At 35.0% G+C, this 9,824-nt stretch overlaps 2 protein-coding genes across 4 annotated transcripts; one reads left to right on the forward strand and one right to left on the reverse strand.

Annotated features, from left to right (window-relative positions):
* The first annotated feature begins 453 nt into the window (after positions 1-453).
* Positions 454-1,959, forward strand: LOC124302048 (ATP synthase subunit gamma, mitochondrial). The gene is made up of 2 exons (XM_046757808.1): positions 454-577; positions 847-1,959. The coding sequence occupies exon 2, from the start codon at positions 866-868 to the stop codon at positions 1,748-1,750; it is 885 nt and encodes a 294-aa protein (XP_046613764.1). The 5' UTR covers positions 454-577; positions 847-865; the 3' UTR covers positions 1,751-1,959.
* Positions 1,960-3,628: 1,669 nt separating this feature from the next.
* Positions 3,629-9,786, reverse strand: LOC124302047 (transcription initiation factor IIA subunit 1). Of its 3 annotated transcripts, none has more exons than XM_046757806.1 (7): positions 9,494-9,786; positions 8,491-8,701; positions 7,645-8,019; positions 6,977-7,182; positions 6,166-6,309; positions 5,901-5,990; positions 3,629-5,807 (listed from the first exon to the last, which is right to left on the reverse strand). In XM_046757806.1, the coding sequence occupies exons 1-7, from the start codon at positions 9,518-9,520 to the stop codon at positions 5,700-5,702; spliced, it is 1,161 nt and encodes a 386-aa protein (XP_046613762.1). In that variant the 5' UTR covers positions 9,521-9,786; the 3' UTR covers positions 3,629-5,699. The 3 variants fall into 3 exon arrangements, with proteins under 3 accessions (XP_046613762.1, XP_046613763.1, XP_046613761.1); XM_046757807.1 differs by having other exon boundaries at positions 9,413-9,786; XM_046757805.1 differs by lacking the exon at positions 9,494-9,786 and adding an exon at positions 9,080-9,405.
* Positions 9,787-9,824: the final 38 nt, after the last annotated feature.

A 9,824-nucleotide genomic window follows, 5' to 3' on the forward strand; every position in this document is an offset into this window, starting at 1 on the left:
ATACATTGAGGTTAGGTTGATACCGTGTTTTGCGGGTGTTATTTTTTGATATGAAATGAAAGTGATATTCACATTTATAGGGTAATATTAAATGCCTGAACTTATATGTATGCATGTTTTATCATACATCATACGCCAAAGTCAAAGAACATTACCGTTCTTTTTCCTAAATAGATTTATGACTTGACAGTGGTGCATCCATCTGGCGGTGGAATTAAACATTGTGCCGCTCAAGCTGAGTCAACGGCCGGAAGACAATCTTTGAAAAGCGGCCTACGTGATATAAAAAATTTTAAATGGTTTTACAGCTGTTCAATGGTTTAATCCTTTCAAGCTTTACAATATTTAATTCACTGGACGGGGCTGGGAAATATTGTATAGCAGGGATGACAAATTAACATAACCAACAGGATAGGCCTTCGTATTCGTGTCTACCTTGTTAGCAATTTCGTCTGTCTATCCATTAGTTGGCCATTGACCATTAGTCCCGGTTGTTACTCATATGCTCTTTGCGGTAGAGTATCTGTGGATTAGGTTGTCCCTGCTTTTCCTACCTAACTTTCTGCCAAATTTCTGGGTAAGTGTCTGGAACGGTTGTTTTTAACAAAAGAAGCCGTAAATTGTAACTGTAACGTGGTTTAATCATTATCCAAGGACTTTATTGTCGTTGACCGATGTACAATCATGCGTTATTATTTGCATACATTAAATCGGCACATGACTTATCTGCGTGAATCGATTACATAAATGTCTACACACTTACGCACGCACACAGGCATAAATTTCTGCTCGTCTGACATAATTCACCTTGTAAGCAAGTCTTTTTACGATTATAATTAATTTCAGGGGCAGGCCAAAAGTAAAGATGCTTCGTCAGACGTTAACTTTAGTGCCTGCGCACTCGCAGCAGCTCCAACAGCGGGGTATGGCGACTTTAAAATCCATCTCACTGCGTCTGAAGTCAGTTAAAAACATCCAGAAGATTACTCAATCGATGAAGATGGTGTCCGCTGCTAAGTACAACCGTGCGGAGAGGGATTTGAAACAGGCCCGCCCCCTTGGAGAAGGCACCAAAGCTTTTTATGAAAAAGCTGAAATTGCAGCACCGGAAGGAGTACCGAGCAAGCTCGTAATTGCAATTACCTCAGACCGAGGTCTCTGCGGAGCTTGCCACACAGGAGTTGCCCGCAACATTAGAGATCAGCTCCTTGCAAATCCTGCAGATAAAGAGAACACAAAAATCATATGCGTAGGTGAAAAATCACGAGCTGTCTTAGCCCGAATTTTTGCCAATAATATATTGTTTGTTGCCTCCGAAGTTGGTCGCCTGCCACCAACTTTTACTGATGCTTCCAAATTGGCTGCAGAGATTTTAAACAGTGGATACTCCTTTGCATCTGGACGCATTGTCTACAATAAATTCAAATCTGTCGTTTCCTATGGAGTTGCAGATTTGCCTTTGTACGACAAAGATTCAGTTGCCACTGCTCCGAAATTGTCCATCTATGATTCACTAGATGATTCCGTCATTCAAAGCTATCTCGAGTTTTCTCTAGCTTCTCTGCTTTTCTACAGTATGAAAGAAGGTGCTTGCAGCGAGCAGTCGTCCAGGATGACTGCTATGGATAACGCAAGTAAGAATGCCGGTGAAATGATTGAGAAACTCACTCTGACCTTCAATCGTACTCGCCAAGCTGTCATCACCAGAGAACTTATTGAAATTATTTCTGGAGCTGCTGCGCTTGATTAAGCATACCGCTATAGGGGACGTTTAGAAATCAGATAGATTTAATATTCTTCGAAACAGTGGCTCTTGAAAGAAAGACGCAATATGGAAATTCTTGGTAGCTTCACAAGCACCGTGAAAGAATATCCAACTTGTATACAGTATCATGTAACATTGCCTCCATAGAGGAGGCCTGTCCCGCAATAAATATCAACACTCACTGTAAATAATAATCTGTAGAATGTTATTCAATTCCTCTCTGTCCTTATAAAGTTCGTCTCTTTAATGCACATCGAGTCTTAGAAGTTATGCACAATCTATGTTTATTATTCTTATCGTTTCATTTGGAATGAAGATGCCAATTATTTTTTTCACAAAAGAATACCTGAGAATCAGATATTTTGATCACACATTATAGTGTAATAGCAGAAAAGCCTGACAATCGAAGATTAAGTACAAGTTGAATATAAACGTCAGATTTATGATTGAACCTCTTTTAGCAGTCATAATTACTATTAGTTTTACCTGTTCGCCAAAGAAGCATAAATTTACAAAATATGTCAATGTAATATATATGTAATGTACGTTGAAGCCAACTAAGTGTAAATTAATCTTATAAATCGAGATATGACAACATTGAAAGTAATAAAAAATCGTATTAAATCAGTGTCAAATACTAAGAAGATAACACAGTCAATGAAAATTGTCTCTACCTCAAAGTTTGTTCGAGCTGAACAAGAACTTGAAAATGCCAGATCCTTGGGGAAAGGACAAAAAATTTTTTATGAAGAAATTGGAGTGAATCTTCCTGTAGAAATCGGTTCTCAGTTGATTGTTGCCTTAACATCTGACAACGGATTATGTGGAGCTATTCACTCTGGGATAGCAAGAGTAATTAATTCAAGTCTTGTCAACAATCTAAGCTTAGCGTCAAAAAGTAAACTGGTATGTGTCGGTCAGTATTCTGTGTCTATTTTTTCGAAAACATTACCGGAAAAGCTTATTTGGACAGCAAAAGATGTTGGAAAAAAAACTATCAATTTTTTGGATGCATCAGTTATTGCCATGAAAATAAATGAATGCAACGCCAAAAGTAATTATACAGTGACTAAAGTGCATTATAACCAATGTCTATCCCGCATGTCATATAAGGTAGACGTTACGGATTTATATAACAAAACTGCAGTATATGCAGGAAGAAACTTTGCAATATACGATGAAATAGAGCAAGAAATTTTAGAAAGCTACTTGGAGTTCTCTTACGTAGTACTTATATACTGGATGATGAAAGAAGGAGCCTGCAGTGAGCTCGCAGCTCGAATCGTGGCCATGGAAAATGCTACAAAAAATGCCACAAAAATATCAGAAGCGTTGAAACGTGAGTTCAATCGTACACGTCAAACTGCAATCACTAATGAACTTATAGACATCATCTCAGGAGCAAATGCTGTTGCTAAATGATGCATCTCAGTGCATACCTGACAAAATGAAGATTTCAAGGAGGAGTCGGGGAAACAGCATGAGTGTTATTTCATAATTTGTAGCTATAAATCGGAGCGAAACAGATTAGTTAAGCATATACAACTAATGTAGTAATACTTCTATGATAAATGTTCACTGTGAGTAAACGATTTTATTCTATTCTAAATGATTACTTTAGAAATAGTTGCTGGTAATCTGATATGGTACCATGATATCTGCCAGTATAGGTTCCTCATTTGCAAAACAATATTATAGACTTCTATTTTCAAACTTCAGTTTGACGTTGAGTTCAAATAGATTTTTTCGTGGGTAACTGATACGTTTGTGGTAGCAAAAATGAAAATATTTAGTTTAGAAAATGATTTGATTCAAATAAAATCGATTCATGGGTATAAAATTTTACGATTGACAAATATAATCTACAGTAATAGACCCTCTTTATTTAAAATACTTTTACAAATGTAGGTATACATGTATGCAGCATAAGACACTTTTATTCTTCTAAGAATTTTCAAATACACTATACGTACACACAACACTATTCAACTGATTTATATACATATGTATCAATGAAAAGTATTGAAACCACAGTTGTTAAGCAGTGATAATTTGCATTCAATTATGGATTCTTTTTTTTACTAATGAATTGAGCATTTGAAAATCTACAGTATATAAATCATTCGTTTCATGAACTCACAGAATTTTCATTCTAAGTTGTTTGCTTCTTCAGATGAAGTAAAATACTCAACCATTGATGGTTTTCAAATATACCTATTAAATCTTCATTCTATACCTATTTCACATGTAACTTTAAAATATTTTTTCAACTAGTTTTGGATTATGCTCGATTCTTTATTCGAAATGAATTGCAAAAACGTTTTTATTACAATACAGTTGAAGAATTATATAAGAATTACATAGTTGAATAAATTCAAGTATAGAATCTTGTGCACTCGACTACTCAAGTCCCAGCATCAGTTTCTTTAATTTAATTTATACATAAGTCTGACCCATTTTATGAATCTAATGAAATATGAACTAATTTATGAACTCGGGAATAATTTACTATTATACTTCGTTTCGATAATCACTTTTACACAACGTTCGACAATATATTTACATCCCAGGTAATTATAACAAAAATTATGAGCATATCATTTGCTTAATAGTCTGTTTCACATTTAAATTCAACTCCCACACGCCACTTTACCCATAGGCACTTTACTTCAAATAATCCATGATTTAATAATATTCACGAGAATCAACAAAATTTATAAGTGAGCGTACACTCAAACTCCTTAACCATTTTGCAATTTCATTTGTAAATCAACCAGATATTTAGATTAGAGCACAGTCTTTGTGAAAGTATACAGTATAATCAAAAATTAAAACTTAATCTCCTAATTACTAACCTGTATTTTGTCTTAAAATTTACAACTACACTGGTGATTCACTTTCAAAATTATTATTCCCAAAGCATATTAACCTTTTCAGGACGGGAATTTTTACGTTGAAATCCACCTTTTATTTTACACGAAATTTGTGTATAATATCAATGAATTTTTCACGTGGAGTATCCGACCAACCCAATGGTCGAAATTTCGACCAGTCCCGTCCTTAAAAGGTTAAACTGGCCTATCGTTTAGTAGACCATTTAAGCATGTATTATTTAGTATCCGTGTTCCAAGTGAAATAGGCATAATAATTCTTCATTCTATGTTATATTAGATTTACGCAGAGAATAAATTCAGAAAATTATTTATAAATCGCAATTTTGGAATTACATAAAATCTATCTTATGATAAGATTTACAAATGCGTACAAAAGTAAAAACAAGTCTATTCCAGTCGCAATATTATTGAAATTTGGCAGTTCCTCTTGTAAGTGAGTAAGGGTCAAGAATTATAAATTCAAAACGGAATTAATCGGTATCAGATGAATAAAAATCATGTTACAACTATTACTTCTATCTTGCAATGCAGTTCCATGCGATTTATAAAATTAGAGTATACTTTATTACCGTTTCCAAGTCTACTTATATATACCACAACAAAACATCCCTGAGTAAGTTAACTGAATTCCCTTATATTATATTCTGTCAAAACCAGTGCAGTGATATTTGCGAAAGATTTTATTTACAAAAATTAAAAGCAAGAATTTAGATAATACCTAACAGTACGGTTTTAGATATAGGTATATATATATATATTATTTTTATAATCAAAAAATACAAGAGTTTGAATTTTGTCCACAAGACCGTAAAACATCCAATTGCTTAATAACAAATTTTATATTACCTGATATTACATGTATCATTTTAAATGAGTAATGGTAATTGGTTTATAATGCTTATTATTACTATTATGATTTTGAAGTAACTGTGAATGATTAATTCATAACAATGTGATTCACAGGACTGCACAAAAGATATAAGAGACGAGGAAAGAAGAATAGGTTTTCACTTGTTAAAAGAAAAGTAGTAGTGGGCCCCTTACCATTCTGCATCCCCATTAGCTTTTTGGAAAACATAGTCTTTCCCACTTAGATTCATTATGCCGTCTTTTAAATAGAATTTCCACTTATTTCTGCTCCTTGTGATCTAAAATGCAGTAAAATTCCAAATATATTAATTATTACTGTCCAAATAGTAGGCACAAACGAAATGGTCAAGTATAACAACCAAAGTACCAACCTTATCGTACTGACAGACAACTACATTATCCGTATCAAACAAATCTGTTGGATCATCATCAGTAACATCATCTTCAGAATTCAGTGGTTCCTGAAATAATGCGCACACATGAACGTCAATAATTCCGAATACTAAATAAAGATATAATCTCTAGTACAAAACACTTAAACGTAAAGCAGAACGTATATGAAACATTCTAGAAATATCATATGCATTATCCAAATAGGAAGATAATTACACGACATTAAATCTGAAAAATTATTACCTCCTCACGTGCAGCAGCGTCATCATTTTCTTCTTCTTCTCTATCATCAAGATCTTCATCATCATCATCATTATCTTCTTCTTCCTCATCATCGTCTTCGTCAGACGTATCAACCACAGGCCCATCCAATTGAGCTATGTTACCCTGTCATCAATGGAATAGGAATGTAAGAAATATACACGGTGACCTACGACTATCACTCCACAAGCTATCAATGTGAAAATCTGCGACTGAAACGTTTTTATTTCTAATAGGAAACTTGTTGTTCGCGAATTACGTTTGAAATTAGCCAGTCCGGTAGTATTTGATCGCTCAGGACAGCTGTGGAGCACATGGCTATCCACCAGCCCTGATCTAAACCATCAGATGATACCGGTTTGGCCATTTTCAAACAACTGTAAATCGCAAACGACAATCTGTCAGTGAGAAATAACAAACGTTTCAGTCGTAGATTTTCACGAGGAATATATAGCGAGCTTATGGGGTGATAGTGCTACGTCACCCTGTATTTAGTAGCTATGATTACGCGGGAAAGACCAACTTCAAGTGTGCTGTCATTGTCATTGATTCCTAAAATTTGTGAAAAACAAGTTTTATGTAAAGTCAATTATCTATTGCATAACCTTTGAAGTACTGACGAAGTAAAGTGATGACAAATCAAGAATCAGAATGTATTTAACTTTTGAGCCTACTGACGGAAAAGGCATTAATTGTGAAAGAGACGAAATATTCAACGTATACAATATTTATTCTAGAACAACTCAAAACAAATTAAAAGAAATTTAACCATTCCGTAAACATATACTCGTACCTGACTTTGGGCAGTTCGCTGTGTCGTTACACTGTTTGTATTCTGTGTTACAACAGTTGGTTGGGCTAGTTGAATAGGCGCAAGCGTAGGTTGTCCTTGAAGCGTAGCATTTACATGTTGTTGCAACAATGTTGATGCCAGGTTCGCAGGGAGTCCCATTGCAGCAGTAATTACAGGACCAGTTAAAATAGTATGTAATTGGTTACCTGTAACAAAAATGTCTGTGACTACCAAAGCCTTTTATCTTGCACAAAAACAGAGATCCAAATATTTTGGCAATTTTTATTCGCATTACAATTGCAATAACAAGATCAATAATACTTGAATTTATGTTTCAATGATTCGCAGAATTTTGCGAAAATATAGCTTCAAAAAAATGGGTCCTCGAAGACCCCACGTGCTCACTAGCGCTAAGAAACCTGACGTGCATAATGAAGAGTTAAAGTGCATAAATGTAGCTACTTGTACCATTAAGACGTCAATTTCATCCATACGAACACTGTCAAAATAGGGCAACATTTTCGAAATTTTAATTTCATTTTTTAAGTAGACTTTGCATTCTAGGAAATCATTTAAATGTGCTTTGGACAGTAAAAATATTTTTCAGCAAGCTATTTCATAATCCGGTAACTTATGGGTTAAAACTGTAGTAGGATATGTTATTTTACCTTGAATCGCTGAGGCTGGAACTTGTATTGTGAGAACTCGGGGCTGAGCATCGGGCTGACCAGCTTGTGCAGGAAGAGTGATTTGAATTGGAACTTGTCTGTCTAAAACTGCAGCAGGAGCAGTAACTACCTGCTGCGCAATACCACTTGATTGTTGTTGCACAGGATGGCCCGCTTGCTGTGCATGTTGTTGCTGCTGTTGCTGTTGTTGCTGCTGCTGCTGCTGTTGTTGTTGCTGTTGTTGTTGTTGTTGTTGCTGCTGTTGTTGTTGCTGTTGCTGTTGTTGTTGTTGTTGTTGCTGTTGCTGCTGCTGCTGCTGCTGCACTGCAGCTGCAGTTGACGGTTGTTGCACAAAATGATTTCCAGCATTTCCAGCTGTAAAAATGAGAGCAAACATTAAATATCAATGTTTACTGACTTCAATACAATCTGAAAAATACGTACTAAATTTTGTACATATAGAATAATTAAATAGCAAACATCAAGAAAATATTGATTAGTCACGTCTAGACATTACTATCATATGTAATATACGTGCGGATTTCGCCAGATGTGGATTTTTTTTTCTGTATAAAACTATTCACTTTAGAGGTTCAAAGTGTATTTTGATTCTGCGAGCATGTACATGTGATTGTGATAATTGAAAAAATTTGAGCGCATGGAGTCTTAAAAAAACACAACTTGCAATAAAATTCAAAATCTCTTGTACGGAGTAGAATACAGCTTGAATAGCATGCAAAGTGCGGTAAAATTTTTTCACAGATAAAGCTGTATCCTGTTTTGGAATACTTCAGAAAGTGAGCAATAACATATGACTACAGCCATCAAATATTACAAAATTGTTACCTTTATTTGTTGCCACTGTCTTGTGGGTGGTAAGCTGAGGAGGCTGGGGCTCTGGTGGATCTGGGTTCACCTCGAACGTTTTACTGGACATTAATTTTGTCTCCCATATTTGTTTCAACTCCTGTAATACTTGCTCATCTACACCCTCATCTAAAAATGATTCACGCACGCCAGCTATGACATCTTCGATGACTGTGTTGTATAACTTCAACTGAAACCAAAATACCATTTTACTCACTTTTGTGCTGTGTAAAAATATTACTGAAGTAACGTCCACCTTATGTCGTATTAGATGGCCGTTGACAAAAAAGTGGATGAATCTGCATATTTCTTTTTAACTTCTAGGTAAAATGTGACAGTTATAAAATGTGTTTTTCTTGCTTCTTTCTGAAGTATAAGCATTGCTGAATTATGTTTTTAGAAAAACACTTCTCTAGCTAGCTAGAAAGGTTTTATATGTGAGGCGAAAATAGCATACGAGTTGGAATTGCAATACTTTGTTGCCTCTTAAAAAATTCTGTTCAATTAAAAATGAAATAACATTATCATCAAAATAATATCGACGGGTATTTAATATTTTGTTACTTACGTTAAGTATGACAACAATATTATTTTCTCTTGTAATTGTGTAATCAATGAACATTTCGTTGTACACGTCGTGCAACACGTTACGCATACGTGTCGAGGGCGATAAAGATATCCTCATGTTTTGAAGGTGAAAATAACGATAAACGTTTATTATAAATATTTTTATTTAACGATATTTCTAGCGACTTCATTTTTCAAGTAACGAGTAAAATGTTACTTCAAAACAGAGTACAACAGTCACAAAGGCATTGAGATAGCGAAGATTACACTATTGACAGATCGTCCAAGGCCTTCAGCAAGTTAATATTACCGAAAGCAAGACGTAAATACATACATACGGCCCGTTAAGCACGATGCTTTGTTTCCTGTATTTTTCATTAGCATATTATTTTCGTGGTTTTTCTTTATTACTCACCACGCTAGTTTGACTCAGGGCCATCATGGGATAATTCGTATTATCAATCAATAGAACAACAATACGAATAATCCTAAATCAATGCCCGCTTCTGAGAAGCCGACCTGCCGCGTTGCTCGAGCTCTTTTATACTTTCTCAACAGCTCCCATTCCACCCTATGGCTCAACTACGTCGATCAACATAACTACTCTCGTGATTTTAGCCTTATGTACAGCTTACTGTGATATCAAGGAATATAACCTATAAAATTGCAATGATAGTTTTTACTACGGTAAAACTAATCGATTTACGCATAACGTAATTTTTTGAGCCTAGTTTACGGTTCGACAA

This window comes from Neodiprion virginianus, chromosome 4 (genome assembly GCF_021901495.1).
Source record: "Neodiprion virginianus isolate iyNeoVirg1 chromosome 4, iyNeoVirg1.1, whole genome shotgun sequence".
Lineage (NCBI taxonomy): Eukaryota > Metazoa > Arthropoda > Insecta > Hymenoptera > Diprionidae > Neodiprion > Neodiprion virginianus.